At 33.5% G+C, this 19,986-nt stretch overlaps 1 protein-coding gene across 7 annotated transcripts in view; it reads left to right on the top strand.

Moving 5' to 3' along the window:
- The first annotated feature begins 4,068 nt into the window (after positions 1–4,068).
- LOC124367980 (protein spinster) overlaps positions 4,069–19,986 on the top strand; it is a 181,824-nt gene continuing 165,906 nt past the window's right edge. For 4 of the 7 annotated variants that reach the window (XM_046825238.1, XM_046825237.1, XM_046825232.1 and 1 more), the window contains exon 1: positions 4,069–4,459. In XM_046825238.1, coding sequence (XP_046681194.1) covers positions 4,183–4,459 — 277 coding nt within the window. In that variant the 5' untranslated portion in view covers positions 4,069–4,182. The remainder of the gene's footprint in view (positions 4,460–19,986) is intronic. The other 3 variants (XM_046825235.1, XM_046825233.1, XM_046825236.1) reach the window with 3 other exon arrangements.

The following is a 19,986-nucleotide window of genomic DNA, read 5'->3' as shown; positions in this document are numbered from 1 at the left end:
GTATTTATTGGTAAAATCTATATATATTGTAATGTTACTGTGTTTACCATAATAAAATATTACCATTTCAGTACAGTTTATTTTGGCTAATACTGTATAAACAAAGTAGATTATTTAACATAACAGGATTTTATAAAAATCAATCATGATATTAATCTTATTCTCACACATTTATATTGTCCACTGTTCTAATTGAAGAAATGTTTGGGCTACATTTATCCTACCACCCTAAACAGTAATCCAAATTTTGCAATTTACAACCTGATTCTGTGTAAAGTGCTTTTTAGAAACCTAATACGATCTCCTACACTGTACATTGGTTGAACAGTTAATTGAGCTTCAACTCCTCCTCTGACTAAAACGGTTTACAATCCAAAAAATTATTTATTTATGGTAAAAATCTATCTTCCAAGAAGCATTGTAATATAATATTATAAATAAGGAAAGTATATTTTCGGGAAGTGTAAAAGAGATTTTTACGAATACCTGGATGTAAAAGAATTAGTTTTAGCTCCAACTCACCTCCTTGCACCGCACAATAAAGTAACAGAATGAAGCTCTATTTTTGTGGTACATAATATTTAAATTGTTTGATTATTATTTAATGTTTTTACCTCTAAATACACACTAGTTTATTAACATAAAGCTACTTTTTCGGTATCCAATCCCTTTCTTCTGTACCAACAAGTTTTAAAACCACAGTTTAATTTAAGTAGTATATGTAAAACATATAATATAATGTAATACGAGACCTTTGTAGATGTAATTATCAAACTTAAAATTGCTTTATTGTCCTGTAATAATTGGTCTTACAATCTCAAAAAGCATGCATTCTTATCCATGACAAATTTTAGTATAATACTGTCATAACTACATGTTTTTGGATACCCACATACATGCACACATGCGCGCGCGCGCACACACACACACACACACAAATATCATATATAGATTCTTCTATTTAAGTATAGATAAAATAAAACTAAAGATCTTCTCCCTTCCCAATCAACTTCATGAAAAGAGTAAAAAAAAATATTTTTTAGCTACCTGTAGTTTACACAAATTTGGATATGTAAATGTTTTCTATGAATAGACATATGAACTTTACTATTATTATAAACCTTGAAATGCCAACCACATACTGTTGCCTTCTGATAAGCTTCACGATAGCATTGGCTGCTTTACATAGGCTTTTGTTTGCAAACTCACTGTACAATTGTCAATAAAAATAAATATTTTTTGTGTGTTAGTTAAATTATTGTAAAGAGAATTCAACTCAAAAAATGTTTATAATTTGTAACTTTAAATTTATAAAAACGTTTAAATGCTTTTAGATTACCAAACAATTTACATTGGAAAAATAAAATTAATATACATCAAAACAAGTTGTACTCAAATAAATTTATAATTATAAAACTATAAATGTATATACATAAAAAAGTTGGGTTAGTTACACCATTTATAACTCAAGAATGGCTGTACCAATTATAATGATCTCTTCTGATTTGTTGATTTTGTTTCTGCCCTGAGTAGCAGAATGTTGAGCTCCGAGTAAGAAAATATTCAGATAAAAAAATTAAAAGTTTTAGGGAAAATATACTTTTAACTGTACATTTTAGCAAATATTAAGTATATGCAGTGTTAGCAATGCAGTCTTTGTAATGCAGATATCAAAGACAAAGTTACTATCTAACATTTACTATAACTTTAAAGACTGTTATGAAACACATCTTAGTTGACTTTAGACAGAAGTAGGCTTCTCAGACTTGTGTGGCCATATATATTTCTTTCATCGGGGAAACAGCACAAAATCAACTATGGCATAATAGGTACTAAGATTGGAATAAGTCACAATTGTAGTAATATACACTTTTTGACATACTTTCTTTATCGTGGTAACAAGGCAAACTCAACAATGGTGTCGAAAATATAATTCACTCAAACTAAAAGTGCTCATACAGGTGCAACACTTACGAAATTGCGTGAGAAGCCATACGTAACTCCTAGTCAAATAATAAATTTGTAAATGAATGTGTTTGGAAAAAAAAAAAAACATAACGTTAGTTTTTAAGCAAGTGTGCTTATAATATTATTGTAAAGTTTTAAAACTGTACTACATGGCTATAGATAGCTCAAAGAATGAACATAAAGCAATTAGTTCCAACACCAACCACTCATTCGCAAAAATAACAAAACTCTAAAATCTGTCATTTGTCACTCAATGTGACATTTACCTATGGATAATTTTTAGAACATTAAAAGAAGTTTTACTATTACTTTAAAATAAAGCATTTGATTTATACTTACAGATAAGGTAGGAGTACAGCACACCACTTGTCACGTAATAGGCTTCGCTCAGATTGGATGCAAAATTTCAAATCTATCATTTCACTGCCAATATGTCCTGGGATCAGAAAGGTGGAAACACATCATACAAAAAAGAGATTTTTACATTCTTCAACAGACAAAAAATTGTGTCAGTCTACTAAGTGTTTCAATGATACTCAGCCAAATTTTATAGTTGGATATTGACCATCATAGAACATTTTGTCTATGTTGAAATGAAAATTGATACAAAATTTAAAGCTTGAAGATGATCTTTAATGAGATATCTTGCCATATGATAAATTCACCTTTTTGTTCATTTATTTAAGGTTCATATCAGCATTTAAATAATACAAGTCTGGAGGTCTGGAGGTTACAACAAGAGTGTGCTGAACAGTATGTAGCCAACTTTTACATTTGACCTTCACTCTTTTTTATATTTTTACTGCATGAATAGCCCACATGCATGATATTTCACTTGATAAAATCACATTCTCAGCTTGTTTACAAATTTATTGATTTATTTATTTACATTCCAACGGCAATACACCAATTTACACATTACAACAAGTTGATGGCTCATGTTAAGAAGAAAACAAAACTGCAAAACTAACGAGTAAAACAAACAACTGGATATAACAATAGCTATGCTACAAGATGCTTAACTGTCAATGCAAAACACTGCCAACAAACAAAAAACACAAAACTGTCTGTGGATTCTGCTATTTTCTCATTGTATTATGGTTATTCATAAACCCAATATGAAAGTATTTGCTAATGCTCAGCCAAATGCCATGGAGTGACATGCACCACCATCGAACTCAGTGTTGCTAAAATAAAAATGGAGCCTTGTGCAAAATTTCAAGTGTATAGGTCAGTTTATTTTCAAAATCTCATGTGGATAGACAGATAGACAGACAGACAAGTAGCAACAAACTTTTTCCAGTCCCACAAGTGATAGGCTTCGCTAATACTCAGCCTAAATAGCAACTAGAAGAAATTATATTTTGATATTTACTGATAATATAATATAACTTTTAGTTACAAAATTAAGTACTTATGCAAATGATGTTTGAAGTATCAGACTGAAATTGTATGTTGAAATTTATCAATATATCAGTGTAAGAGATTTCAACATCAGACTTTTCCTCCTGTTAAAAAAAATCATTACCTTTTTATAACACTTTATGTGTATGCAGCATTTTTGGGAACCAATGTCAAATACAAACTTAAACCAAAGTTTTGGTCAATTACAACTGAGTTTTGGTTTAACAGGGTTGTTGATTTTCCAAAGCAAGGCTGAATTTTTTTAAGATATGAATTTTAGTAATACTTATTCAACAGTGATTTGAACATGACTGAATGACTTGATGTTTTTATAACCATGGTACAATGGAAAAAATAAATATTCAGTTTCATTTTTTATGTAAAACACAATGGTGTGATTTATTTCAAGACTTTCAAACTGCTAAAAAGTGGATACTACTTTTGTTTAAGATGCTAGATGCATTTCATACGGTATAAGGTTAGAGCAAAGAATTATTACTCTTTTTCATTACGTATTCATAAAGTAAATAAAGCATTATATCCATAATATTATTATTTATTGATTAAATTAATATTGGTTTCACAAGTTTCTACTAGACAGCAGCAGCTAAGAGTGAGCTTGGATAGTTCGTTGTTTTGCTACCCGTAGCGCTGCCTTCAGCACCAGAACCACGCCTCCAATGACATGCGCTTTCGTTGTCACGTGGTTACGTCATATGTTCGAAATGGAGGGCACAGGTATTTGTTGGCCTCAGTCCTGCGGTGATATCCTTGTAGTATTGTGCGCGGTATCTCATCAACCTGTCTTCAATGCCAGCTCAAAAGTTCGTGGATAAACATTCTCTAAAAATACTAAATATGGAGCCTACCGGGATTCCGCCCAATAATTCTCATCAACATTTGATGAACGACGATGGAGACAGTGTTGACACCGTTGTACCACCGTTGACGTCAAATTCAACTGATCCTAGGAGTGGCGCGAAAAGGACAAATGTTGAAAGTGGGGTTACTAAGAGACAAATTCTCACTGTCGTAGTTTTGTGCTTTGTCAACTTGATCAACTACATGGACCGATATACGATTGCTGGTAAGTTTGTCTTGACCTAACCTAAATCTTAGTACAGTAATTTCCTAACCTAAGTAAACACAAGACCTTACAAAACCTAACCTTACTGTAATTGTATACAAATAAATTTAAATATCTTAAATTGTCAGTGGTCTTTTATTAGTTATAAATAAAGAAGACATTCTTTGTTCTAAGAGACAAACTCCATATAGGCTAGGGTCACTACAAAAAGTAGTTGAATTTCTAAAATGGTTGAAAGTTTGAAACAGAATTTTACCTCTTCATTTACATTTTTATATCTATATTTGTAGCTGTAACAATATATTTAGCCCCGATATTGTCACATTTAATCTATTAACACTACAAATTCACACTTCAAAGTAGGTTAGGCTACACTACCATGAAGACAGTCTTCAATTTCAGTGTAAAATAATCATACTTAGTTTGTTCTTTAAACTAACATCGTTAATCAACAAATTTGTTTTTAATGAGTTTCTATACATTGACGGTTTATAATGTTACCATAAACCCATATAGATCTAAGCTATTTTCAAGTTTGTTTACATGACGTACCATCTCAACTTCAACAGCAATACTCATATGGAATTATTGTTTTTTGATAAGATAAGACAAACCTGGGCTGCAGTATAATAAGAAGTCTCCACCACAATTATAGAATCATAGTATATCCTTAAAAACAGTAAAAAGTAACTAAATGTTAAACTGTTTTGTTTGTTACATTTTATAGATACACATACAGTAACAGATAGTTTTTATATAATGTAATTCGTGACAACATATTTGTTATATAGTTTAGATAATCATAAATATGATTCTATGGAAATTAGACTTTAACAAATAACCTATACAGGTTGTTTTATCGGACATTGATATATATAAAACTTCGTCTAGAAATCCCACGAGATAAAAATCAGCTTTTTAGATTTAGCGAACATGTTACAAAACATAACCTGTCAACTAGGCCTCTTATTAAGATTTCAGCTGGTACACAACTGACTGACAAAATGGTACTTTTAATTTCTTACTTTCTTAAAGAAAATATCTAAGTTTTAGACAATGTTTATGCCTCCAGAAGTGGTTAGATTGAATCAATAACGTTGTATTCTCTGATACAAAATCTGGTAGCATAAATTTAAAAAATTATACATGGTATGGCATTGTAAATAAATAAGGTTTGGTAGTCAAATAAATGTTCGTCGGCACCGTTGTGTTTCTTCATATGTGGTCAATTTAATAATTTTTTTGGCTTTTTAAATTCTTATTGTAATATTATAATTTTTAACCCTTAACGAAATGCATGAACACAAGAAGTTTTTATATAATCTATTTCAGCTTGACGTTTAAAGATCTGGTCATGGGGTACTAACGCCAAAACTCGGATAATCTAGCATTACATGAAATAAGTGTGATGGACAAACATTATTGTAACCTTATTTATACAAAGTATCTTGAAGGAATCCAAATTAAACCATTTCTAGGTACCTTTCACCTGAGAAATATGTGCGCACCTTAACAATTAATCTATATTATATGGTATTTATATTAGTGTACATGTCCAGAAAACCTGGCTTTATTATAAGCTGGTTTATCCTACTATGTACCACTGTCACAGCAAGTACAAAAGTGTGTTTACCTTAATTTGTGTATTCAGCAAAGTAACTTGTAGGTTGGCACGCATTAATATTTGAAAAGACAACATCCCATTTTGCAGCATCCTGTATTTAATTGTGAACTGATAAAAATTGAAAATTATGGGTAGTAATCATGTAAAAGTTAAATTTGAGCTTTTTAATGCTTTTTTTTTAAAACAAGGGCGTTCTTGTTCAAAACCCGTTCTAACTGGCATTTATCATTAGACATTAGGCATTTATCACTGTCGTACAACATCATGGTGATTGATCCTTTGGCAGCCCTGAGCATAAGCATGGTATGCAACAGACATTCTGGTCAAATACGTTTAGGTTGCAAAATGAGCATCATTTTACTGAACAAATGTCCCAATGATTAAATTGATTGGTATCAATTTACAAAATCGTGACCATGGAAAGGTATGTTCATTTTTTTTTCCTGAAAACTACAATTTTTCCTGAAAACAATAGTGAAGAAAAAATTCGTCGGCAACGAAAATCAAAGGAGTTACGATTTTTTGAAATCCTCTAAAACTCTGTTTTTGACAGTACCTCTGGCAATTTTACTGAAATGATGACGTTAATCCTGTCAACGATGCCTGCCCGCTGCGCAGTGCTGCGCACTGCTTGCTCTTTTAGAAAAAAAAAATTAACTCGAGCTTGCAAAAGTCGAATCCCAGATCACGTGATGCCCCTGATCCTTAACCCTCCAAGTGTTGTTCGACAAAATTTTGTCGGTTATTTTCCATCTTTAATGCAATAATGCCCGAAAGGCATCAATATAATACAATGATATACTTTCCCCCCAGTTTATATGCACCTGTGATAATAACACTTGGCTATAAATGCCCAACCCATGAAAAAAAGTCCATTTTTCATGGTCACGGTATTGTAAATAAATACCAATTGATTTTCATTAAAAATTCTGATTACTTTTTCCTCTTTACGTGGAAAATTTTACATATGCTGTTGGATTTTTATGTTTATACAACCGATTTAGTTTTAATTCATGTTGTCCTAATGGAAATTTATATAATCCTTCCAAAAATATCTCATAAGAATAAGAATATGTTTATTGCCATAAAGCATACGCAAGCATCGACACAAGTTATGTATAAAATATAAAAACTAGCATAAGTCCAGACAAGGAATATTTGGTACCTAAAACATGAAGTTACCAAACCAGTTACGCCACAGTATAAATATTATTTTAACATTTAAATAAATGAATAACAAATTAAAACAGGTACATAACAAATACATGAATAACAAGTAAAACACAGCCTCAAAATTACAATAACTGAATATAACATTGGTAAATTTTCTAATATAGTCTGTATAAATAAAAAAAAAACATACGAAATTAACATTTAAAATCTAATCATTAAAGTAAGTAGATTATACCTACAACAGTTCCACATAAAACATTTTTTAAAGAATGAAATGGATTTACTAAAAACCAGGAATAAATTCATTACTTCAGCTATATTTAGGGATAAGTAATCTTTAAAAGGTACTAGAAATTTATTTATTTGTGAGAAACAAAGTAAGACCTATGTGAAAGCATTATAAAAAGTTATTATTATTTGACAAATTAATTAAACCACAGTATTATAAATCCTTGAAGGGTTCTTAAATTTAGAATTATATTTTGATAGTTGTCTTTGATATTTTGACACTCTTTTTTTAGTTAGAGAATTATCGGAGGTGTCTCATTTTAAGTTGAACCTATGATTAATATGATATATCTGAATGCTCTGTAGTTTTTTCAATATGTTTATGGGTTATTCAGAAAAAAATGCCAACCTTTGTTGTACTTAATTGTAAATAATCAAGAAATATACTCTTTATAAAAGATAAAAACCTTTTGGATGCATATTAATTATATCTTAAAAATGAGATAAGGGTCATAAATATACAACCAAAAGTAAGGGTGTAAAACTGCTTCAGGTTTAACATTGTTCTTATGGGGAAAAACTTAAGGTCAAATTACTAGACTTTCTGATTTGAAGTATTATGATTCACTTGTGACTGTTCCTTGTAGTGCAATTTCTTATATTTGTAGTATCATTGCATGATAATTTTTTTTAATTTACTAAACTTTTGTAAGTGTCTTGGTACATATGCCATACAGTATTGTATCTTTGGAGTGCTAATAAAAGATGTAATTGCATTAAAAGTATTTGAATACAAAATAGCGAAAAACCCATTTGTTAAATTAAATAAATTACTTACATATTCTATTTTTATGATGTTGTAATAGAGGCTGATAAATGTCCATATTATTACATTTCACTGCTTAAACGTTAATAATTGTGTTTGAGATATGAATTTGAATTAAAAATGAACTTATTTTTATACTGTATATAGAAAGACTGATGGAAAAGTAGGTTGCAACTTATACAGGTTCATAGTTAAATGACTTAAAAATTTATTTTATTAAACTCTATATCATTTTGAATATAGAACTAAGCTAAAACTAAATATCTAGTTAAAACTAAAAAAAAATCTATTAACATTATTTAAGTAAATTTTACAGATGATAATTTTATTTTGATGATATTATTTTAAATCCAAGTCTCTAATTATATTTGTACACATGGTGTCCCGTAATTATTGATCAAAATTTTACCAAGGTATAATACAGCTGGAAAAAAAACCAATTTCATCATTTGTCTGTCTGACTGTATGCGTGTTTGATAAAATAATTTGTACCTGTAAAATGGTTAAACATATCAATTTGAAACTTACATATATATATATATATATATATATACACGTGTGTGTGTGTGTGTGTGTGTGTGTGTGTGTGTGTGTGTGTGTGTGTGTGTGTGTAAAATGGCGGCCATTAAAAACTGTTTAACTTCTAGTATCTATCCAGTAATTTTACAAAAAAATTAAAAAAACTACATTTTTAGTGGATTTATCAAAAATATAATGACACTAAAATCATTTACCTAACTAAATCAAGTAATAAATATCTCATTTAGAGCATATTTATTGTGGCAAAACACAGTCCACATTGAGGTTTCGTGGAATGGTCAAAAATACTAAATCGAATAAATTACAGCTCCAGAACATCTTATGCCTAGTGTTGGTTTTGTGTTTTATGATGAAAAAGAATTTAAATACATGTTTCAGACTTACAGTAGATTTTAAGATATCAATTTTTTTATGAACAACACACTCAGGCAGACCCATGTTCATATGGTAAAATCTGTGACCAATAGTGTGCCATATCTTTGGCCAGAGAGTTACGGGACACCCTGTAATAGGTTTCTCAAAATCCATTAACCTAAAACAGAGATTTGGTGTAGTAAAGTACATTGTTGGAAGATCTAATTGTTCTATAAAATAAAACTTCTTCCTAGGCATAAATATTAATTTATGACAACCTGAATTAAAAAAATACAAATTTATAGATCTACTACTACAACATATTATATAGATTGTAGGACCATAAGGCCAGGTTATTGTGTAATTATGTATTCATATGTATATATGAGGCCTAATTTAAAATTTCACTACAAAGAAACATTAACCAAAGTTATGACCGGTTGGAAGGAAGCTCAGAACTTGGGAAAATTTAATTAAAGTCAGGTAGGAGCGCCAGAGGGAGGTTATTGTAGGGAAGTGGATGGAGTCCAATAAACCCCTGGAACACATAATCCTGCCTTTAATTAAACTGTGAGCCTGTCTATTTGTGTGCGAAATGAGCTGTATAATTGAGGGCTTCTCCTGTAGGCCCCACCTTGCCTTATAGCTGGTATTTGGAACTGCCTTATTTGAGTTATTATGGAATAACTGTCAGTAAATTGCAACTGTATTGCTTAACCTTTTTTTGTTACACAGCTAAAAATGTCAAAGCACATTGCACTAAAAATGCAGTTTTACATAAAAAACCATAAATCTAATTTTTAAGAAATAGGCTTTCAAAATCTAAAAGAACATTAGGCACTTCAATAGTATTTTAGTATTGCATATTTAAAAAAATCTATTATTTGGTTCCGATCTGTGTAAGCAAAAGATGAATAAATAAATTTAAAATTGGTTTATTTTATTCGTTTCGTTATTTTCTACCATTCTTGCAAAATTTAAGGCTAGGCCCTATATCTGTAAATTTTTGGTGTTCCATTTCTATAGTAAATTAATAAGCGTGTATTTATTAATTAGGATAACACCCGAATGAGGTGACTAAATAGTGGGGGTTCAGTTGTACTATTTTTTAATTAATGAAATCTTTGCAAAATTTTTAATGAGAGGTTTTAGGGAGATGCTATTCATGCTAGTGTACACATGGGAGGTTCTTAATCTTAGATCAACAGATTTCTTTTCAATCTTAATTTGAATAAAATACTTTCTTGATTTTTAAAGTATAAACATATTGTACATTTGCATAAAAGCAGGGTATTTTGTTCCCACAACACATAAGGAACACAATTGCTGGATAATAAACAACATGTATTATAATTGTCTATCAAACACCTACTAACAACAAACAATACATTGTTACGTAACTGTTGTCATTGTAACTGTAGGCTATGTATTGTCACAGGATGTACACTAATGCATTTAAAAATAACTCTCTCTCTCCTTGAACCTCCATTCCTTGAGGATATGCAGGCGACACTGTTGAGACACAACAGTAAACACAAACAGCGCTGCTTGGTCACAAAACAGGCTGTTTTATGTACAACACCGCTGCAGCCATGGAACAAATTCAGTTAAAACCTTTGGTGTCAATTTTAAACAAAGCTTTGTCTACTACTAAGTAAACTAAAGGTACTAGCATTGCATAAAACGTTTGGGGCGGAAATAGCGCAGTGTAATGAGTCCATAATATGCATGCACGTTGATTCTACTCAGGTATCAATGTATATTATTTCGAAAAAAGAACTTAATTGCAAGTTGAAATCACTTACTTTTCCATTACTAAACATAACCTCTTAACCCTAATAACCTAATAAGTCTTTCATTGTCCTCCATGTTTACTACTGGATTGCTCTTTTTTTTGCATAAATGGCACGAGGCAGGATTAGTAGATAGGCAAAGTATACATTAGTTACAAGCTAAAGAATTTGAGTAACTGGTTACACACCTGGCAGAACCTTTTCGCGAGTTTTATCAGATCTTTTCTTTTATTCTTATTGATTGTAACTTGGGGTCAGTTATTTTAGCCAACTTCGACCAGCTGTTTAATGAATTACACATACTTTAGCCAACTTCGACCGGCTGTTTAACGAATTAGACTGAACTACAACAGAGAATGTTTGCTGTTTTGAGTTAGCAACACTATCTGGTGTACAGTATATCGGCACGTAAGGTTTTTAGGTTAGGCGTACACCGCTGCTCAGCTGGCCTGCGTACAGACAGAGCAGCCAATGGCTTGACCTCTGCGTGACCTTCAGATTGGATCGGTATGTGCCAGTGCTGGAGGCGTTCAATGTTCAATCGGACAAGAGCGTACCTGTTGATATACTACGTCACGTACACTATCCATTGTCAAAGCTTTTGTTGGTAAATGAGCAGTTTTCCATGTCAGCCAATGTGGAAACCAGTGAAACTAAACCTTCCGCGAATACATTTAATTAATTGGCTGAGCGTTAGCGAAGCTTCTCACTCGCCGGGCCGGGCTGGAACAAAATTCAATTTCTGCCTGACTGTCCGCATGATATCTCGAAAACAAATTGACCTATAGACTTAAAATTATACATGAAGCTTAATTTCTATATGAGGAACACTGAGTTCGACTGTGGTGCACTTAACGCCATGGGATTTTGTTAAGCGTTTGCGAATATTTTTACACTATGGGTAATCATGGGGACGAGTAAATAGCAGAATAATGAAGATTGTAACTTGCGGCATATTAATACGTGTAGCTTAAATTATCTCAACAAATTCAATATCATTTTATGGTTACTTGGTGTGTTGATTTTTATTTTTTAAACACTGGAGGGTGGGAGGGAGAGAGAGAGAACAATTGTGAAACGAATTACCGCGTGGATTTTTTTAGCGAGTGAACTAACTACTGAGCAGTAAGTAGCCAGCTGTTTTATAACCTATGACGAATAAGCACCGTTTCCCGCGTAAAGAAGTGAGTCGCGCCTAACCTTCAAGACCGGAGAAACCTTTTCCCGCACAAACAGTATTATCAATTATTGCTAATAGAAACGGGCGGGAAATACTCTACACAGTATGTAGTGGAATGCATTTACTATGCTGTTTACAGTTAGTTCCCGTAGTTCCCATGTTAAAAGAGTTATTTTAAGATTGTTAACTATTAAAAACAGTTGCTTTAGTTAAAATTATCATCTACTAAATTTGTTCTGTTTAAGTTATTATTTGGTTTCCATTAGACTACTATTTTATACAATTTAAATTCTAAGAGTTTAAAATTTGTTTTTGCTACCATTAAAGAAGATAAATTTATAAGATAGGTTCATTTTTTCATTTTGCCTGAAATTATAGTAATTTGGTGTGAATGTTGTGTCATGAAATCTCTGAAGGCGCTTGGAAAGGGTTCGAGAGTATGTAAGGAGGGATTTAGTTTCCTTTGGCAATCCGAAGAAAGCCGAGATAAACTGTCCTCGCGGTAATGAGACAAGTTAACCCGTCGCGGCCTCAGTCGGTGAGACAATTACGCACTTCTGGGAAAGGAAAGCGGCGGCAGCGGCTCATAGCGTGGGCATGGCGGGAACCTCGGGACTGGAGCGGAATCCGAGAGTCGAGAGGAGGCGGAGAAAGTTCAATAATCACCTCGATGTGAAGATACGATATACGTGACGGGGAGTCTGATGGTACGCCGCGGAAGCCTGGAAGAGATCTACGCTCTCAGAGTGGACCGTCATCTTGAAACATTCTGAAATTGGAGCAGCTGGAATATTTTTAGCGTCGGCTGGAAGAGATCCATGATCTCTTTCAGTGAAGCATCATCTTGGAACATTCTGAAATTAAAGCGGCTGGAATATTTTTAGCGCCGGCTGGAAGAGATCCATGATCTCTTTAAGTGAAACATCATCTTGGAACATTCTGAAATTGAAGCGGCTGGAATATTTTTAGCGCCGGCTGGAAGATATCTGTGCTCTCTGAGTGTAAATGTAATCTTGAAACGTTCTGAGATTGGAGCAGCTGGAAATTGTTGAGCTACGGCTGGAAGAGATATCTCTTTGAGTGAAACAGCATCATGGAACATTCTGCAATTTAAGAGACTGGAATATTGTTGTGACTGGGTGAGAAATATCCACGATCTCTTATTGAATGGAAACCGTCCTGTATCGCCGTACCTTTCTGGAATTGGAATTCTATGACACGTCAATGAGAGAAAGACATGGAGTCTTATATTGTGGTGATTCCAGGAGTCAAGTCTGTGACAGTGACAGATTTTAGACGCTGGACTAAGCGGAAGGTAACATTTTGATAAAATAAAAATCACATGAAGTTCGCTCCTGCTTATTGGTGGAGTAAAGCTTCAGCGGTCAGGTAATATTTCATCGAGGTGCTGACAAAAGTGATCGCTACGAGCTGCTAGACAAGAACTGGAATGGGATCTGACAGTTTCCTACAAGGATTGCGACACCAGCAACCTGTTCTACCACACCAACTGGTTGTCGTACAAGAGCTCGCTAGATAATAGCCGGTTGGTGCTCTACATCGTGGGCCGCAGCACCTAGGTGGCTATTACCCGCAGTAACACAAAGTTCAGATTTAATGGCGGAATTCAAATGCGTAAACTACTCTAAAATGATTGTTGAGGGAATTGCAGGAATCGACAAGACGCTCGAGTAAGTAAACTAAGTGCATGGCATTTGGTCACACTAAGCTCAATTATAGGCAAGCGGACGCTTCCTCAGTGCAGTGCTATCGTCAGACAAGAGGATGATTTTCTTGACAAAAGGAATACTTAAATGGATACTCTGCAGACAGAGTAGAAGATGGGGAATATTCTCTAATTGCCCAGGACCTTTAGTATGGTCTATGTTGGTATCCCAATTTATATTACACATTGCTCTTTTTCCCTTGGATTGCAGATATGAGTAATTCAGAATCCTGGATGAGAACCGATGACTACAAATAAACTAAGCACGATAGTAATCACGTCATTGTGTCACATTACCATCTGGAGGAATGGATGGCTGTAGAAACAATCATCGCCTCTTGTTTTTTTTCAGACACGCTTGGCCAAGTATAGGCTTTCAGTGCGAAACGAGGCCTTTGGAAATCGCGGGCAAGTTCTTCTCACAGATGGAAAATAGGGGTTAAAAAAGAAGATAAGTTCATTCTACTAGCTTTTACAGTGATAAACGTTTTTCGTAATGGTGAAGGAAAAGAGAAACAGCACAGTCTTCAATGAAACCACGGTGAGTGGTTTCGAATGGTGGTCGGTTTGTTGTAGAAATTCAGGAAGCGTGTTGAAAGGGAATGGAAACAAGTTTGGAACTAAAGCAGATAAATCTGTAGAAGGTGTTTGTAGAATTTGGGTGATAGAAGTGTACATGAAGGGCAAGAAACGTGCAGTGAATATGGCCTGAGAACAGAACAAGAACGCGGAAAAAGAACAAGATGGCAGAGTGCTCCGATTTGGACAACTAACTGCTAAAAATGTAAATGCCAGAAAGAAGGTTTAGTGTTGTTTGAAGAAAAAAAAGATATTTGTTTAGAGTGAGCGAAGCCTATCATTCGAGGGCCTGTCTGTCTGGAAATTTTGCAAGGTAGTTTTAACTCGTGACATGGTAATACACGTAGGTAATAACCTCAGCAACACGTGGTACCTCTTTCTACCTTGTTAAAAATGCCGCGAAAGAATTTACGTAGATTTCGATACAAATTGGACTAGTTTAGTTGTTATTCCGTACACCACTAAGGGACTCTGGTTGTTGAAGAAAGTTAGTTGCAAAATTAACTTTTTATTGTTGAATTTCAAGTGGCTGAATTTAATATCACAACAGTCGTGCAATATCAGTTCGACGTTTTCGAAAAGAGAACTTTCAACTTACGCTTGTCATGGCATGTCAGAAAGATAAGCTCGAGTACTTATCATTGAACCACCTGTCCACGTATAAAATCTGTGTTTTCTTATCTTGTTTAGTCATTATAATTATCTCTTTTCTGAAAATAGCGGGCTCCTTATCGCACTCTAGTTGGGAGTTTATATTGCCATTCAACACGAATCTTATGTTTGCTAAAAAGGTTGGCAGGCTTACAGTTTATTCGAAAATTGCAGGAAAACCGGAAAAAAGTGTGATCTTGAAAATGAAGAAACCTGCTGTCCAAACATAGGCGTTTTACTGAGTTTATAAATATAACCAGTCAACAGAATGCGCTAGTGATGTTCTATGTCATGCCTATGGTAGTTTAAAAAACTGACTGTGTTAGAACTGTGTTTTAGTTATATTTCTGTGATCTATCTTTTTGTGCTTCTATAAGCAGCTGTTATAAAACACACCATTACCTTTTCTTACATTTTTGTGGAGAAAAATTAAGGATACTAGAATTTTTTTATAACATCGTGTGGTGGGAGAAAAATATTGTTCTTAGCATTAAAATATTGCTGCCCTTTGAAATAAAATTCAGTTTACTCATATATTTTTAAAGTAGAGCGATAAAACTTTATATTTCATGATATGGAATGGTATTTATGTTTCATTGATTTGAAAAAATTACAAAATTAGTTCTTGATAGCTAGCAATACAAATTTACACATTAATACTATTGTCAACAGGAAATGGATAATACCGTAATGTCACTTAAACGTTAAACCCCGCCAATCCGTACATAGATATTTCACCTAGGTCTTAATAACTAGGAATCGGCAGTAGAATTTCATGTGTCGCTGTTGTTGCCGTCAATGGCAGTACTAGGTCTGGCCGTCGGATCATGCTGTGAAAATTTGTTCCAGGAAATAATACGTCCGAATGTACATTTTCTGTTCTCAAGGTATTTTTGTAGATTTGTAATGGTGCAATAATACGTTTGTAGCTTAAAGCTAACCAACTACTTCTGAGGATAAAAGGTGAAACATAATATCGTGATTCTTGTAGTTAAAAATAATTGAATACGAAATTTGGAATTGTTAAAACAAAGCCAATATAACTGGAGTCGCTTATTGTACTGTATCAGCTGATTCTTCCTCTTGACATTGAATTGCAGTTCGGGCTTAGACGATGCGACAGCGCCGTGATTTCTGCAATTGTGGAAGTCAGCGAAGGTCAAAGGTCACCTGATCAGCGGACAATGTTTGTAAATAACTTCAATATCAGAGTTCACCACGGCATTGTGTCAGCAAATTAGCAGCCGATGTTTGGCTCTTCTCCAACATGGAAATTACTCTCCGATTTGCATTTATTAGCGATGATTGATGATTTGAGAGAAGCAGAATACAGATAGGATAGTCGTCACCGTTACATTACATTAATAGTCGGCTGTAACAAAATGACCTTGAGGTTTTCATCGTGAGAACAATGTTAAACCTCGTGCAGTTTTACGCTCTCATTTTTAATGTACAGTTAATTATGAGATGTCTCATTTTAACGATGCCTTTATTAATATGCATCCAAACACTTCGTATTTCTTTGTGGAGTGTATACTTTTTTTAATATTTAAGCAACAACGTATTACAAAGTTTAAGATTCATTCTGAATAACCCAAACAATATAAAAAAAAGAAAAAACTACCATTAATACGCACCCAAATGCAACCTATTTGTTATAAAGTGTATATTTGTTTATATTTAAGCAACAACGTATAACAAAGTTTTAGATTGTTTCTGAATAACCCAAACAATATATAAAAAAAACTGTTATTAATACGCACCCAAACGCATCCTTTATTATGAAGTGTAGGCTATATTTTTTTTATATTTAAGCAACAACGTTTAAGATTCATTCTGAATAACCCAAACAATATATAAAAAAAACTGTTATTAATACGCACCCAAACGCATCCTTTATTATGAAGTGTAGGCTATATTTTTTTTATATTTAAGCAACAACGTTTAAGATTCATTCTGAATAACCCAAACAATATATAAAAAAAACTGTTATTAATACGCACCCAAACGCATCCTTTATTATGAAGTGTAGGCTATATTTTTTTTATATTTAAGCAACAACGTTTAAGATTCATTCTGAATAACCCAAACAATATAAAAAAAAGAAAAAACTACCATTAATACGCACCCAAATGCAACCTATTTGTTATAAAGTGTATATTTGTTTATATTTAAGCAACAACGTATAACAAAGTTTAAGATTGTTTCTGAATAACCCAAACAATATATAAAAAAAACTGTTATTAATACGCACCCAAACGCATCCTTTATTATGAAGTGTAGGCTATATTTTTTTTATATTTAAGCAACAACGTTTAAGATTCATTCTGAATAACCCAAACAATATATAAAAAAAACTGTTATTAATACGCACCCAAACGCATCCTTTATTATGAAGTGTAGGCTATATTTTTTTTATATTTAAGCAACAACGTTTAAGATTCATTCTGAATAACCCAAACAATATATAAAAAAAACTGTTATTAATACGCACCCAAACGCATCCTTTATTATGAAGTGTAGGCTATATTTTTTTTATATTTAAGCAACAACGTTTAAGATTCATTCTGAATAACCCAAACAATATATAAAAAAAAACTGTTATTAATACGCACCCAAACGCATCCTTTATTATGAAGTGTAGGCTATATTTTTTTTATATTTAAGCAACAACGTTTAAGATTCATTCTGAATAACCCAAACAATATAAAAAAAAAGAAAAAAACTACCATTAATACGCACCCAAATGCAACCTATTTGTTATAAAGTGTATATTTGTTTATATTTAAGCAACAACGTATAACAAAGTTTAAGATTGTTTCTGAATAACCCAAACAATATATAAAAAAAACTGTCATTAATACGCACCCGAACGCATCCTTTATTATGAAGTGTAGGCTATATTTTTTTTATATTTAAGCAACAACGTTTAAGATTCATTCTGAATAACCCAAACAATATAAAAAAAAAAAAAAAAACTACCATTAATACGCACCCAAATGCAACCTATTTGTTATAAAGTGTATATTTGTTTATATTTAAGCAACAACGTATAACAAAGTTTAAGATTGTTTCTGAATAACCCAAACAATATATATAACTGTTATTAATACGCACCCGAACGCATCCTTTATTATGAAGTGTAGGCTATATTTTTTTTATATTTAAGCAACAACGTTTAAGATTGTTTCTGAATAACCAAAACAATATAAAAAAATTACAATTACGTAATAACAAGTGTAGATAGCGACAGGGTTACCTCCAGTACCTTGAATGTCACCGCGATTATCTCTCGGCAACCCGAGCCTCCACGTCGGCGACCTACTATTGGTGGGGGGGGGGGGGGCAGTTATCAGACCGTGAACTATAATAGTTCGGTCAACGGTAACTTTCGAGTGAACTCTCGGTGACTCGAGGATCATATTCAGAAATGTTCTAATACTCTCGAGAGGATCTGATGTGGTAAAGTCATGAAGTACGGTCTTGGTTTTGAGTTTTCGTATTTCAGATCTTCCTCTAGATAAATGTAAACAGCTCGTTATTGTCTTGAGCATACGATTGGTGTTCGGTAAACTTTTTATTTTGTGTGTAGAAAATACTTTTAAAGCTTATTTCTCGTTCCAAACCCAATGAGGGTTACTGTTATATTGAAGATGAATCAAACTGGGCTTACAAATCGCAGTATAGTTGATTGGCTTTATCAGTACTGACAGTCAGATTGATCCGTCAGTAAGATTTCGACTTGAAGAGGAAGAATAAGGATGCGTCAGGATTAGGTGTTTTGTTTGTTTGATTCTCTTAGTACATGATAAATTGAGAAACCTCCCTTTGCACTTGGTTGTAAAAGGACCTCTGCGATGCTACCGGAGTGGCAGGATAAGGATGGGTAAGGTTGGGGCTGTCAAGATCCACGAGGGAGGATTGTGGAAGGAGGGAGGTGAGCTTTGTACCAAGCTCTCCAGATAAAGCAGGCAGAGGCTGGCACAACCTTATATCTAAGCAAGCAACAGCCCTTAGCAGTACTTTGGGAGCCCTACCAAATCCAGTGGTCACCCTTCGTAGTTGACTAGACCTATCGTTTACCTTAATGTACTACTGCTCCTAGACATCAATAGGGTTGTCCAGATTCCAAGTCAGACATCGGCTTTTGCTGTACCCAATGTAGGTTCAACAGGAAGGTTGTTACTTATAAACAATACCAATACAATTAAATCCAAATCCTACACTCTTCAATGCAAACTTGACATTAGTGTGAATGTGCAAGGAAAAGTCACCCACGGCATTGTTTTGATGGGCAAGTCTGTCATCCAATGATATATTACACAATGCTGTTGCAAAGGCGAGATTGTACTATCAGTAGGTCACGGGTCACAGACCACGGTACAGCGTACTTGTCGCTTTGGGACCAAATCACCCAGAACAACTGTCAATGCCGTACTGGCCGGTATCGTAGTGATAACGCCAGGCTTTGTGCCGGCACGACACAGCTATTGTAAGTCACAACTGTCAGAGAGTCAATTACGATCTGACTGTATGTCGAGTCAGTGTCCTTTACCAACATTTCTAAATCACTGATTTTACGTTCTAATGAAAATTCAGGTTCGTTATCGCCATATAGTTGGGAGTTGATACTGCTACCAAGGTAGGCACATCGTTTATTCAAAAATTGCAAGAACACCGGAAAATTGTGATCTTGTAACTAAAGAAACCTCTTCTTTGTTTGAAGTTTGCTTTTTGACGATGGGATTGTGAAGGAAACTAGGATTTTCCGGACATTTGCCATCGTTCAGTGATACGAAAAATCAGTAACACTACGTTTCGAGATCAGCAATCTGACCTCTTCTTCAGGTAAA

The sequence above is a fragment of the Homalodisca vitripennis genome, chromosome 8 (assembly GCF_021130785.1).
Source record: "Homalodisca vitripennis isolate AUS2020 chromosome 8, UT_GWSS_2.1, whole genome shotgun sequence".
NCBI classification, from domain to species: Eukaryota; Metazoa; Arthropoda; class Insecta; order Hemiptera; family Cicadellidae; genus Homalodisca; species Homalodisca vitripennis.
The sequence above is the reverse complement of the archived record's forward strand: the minus strand, read 5'-3'. Positions and strand labels throughout refer to the sequence as shown.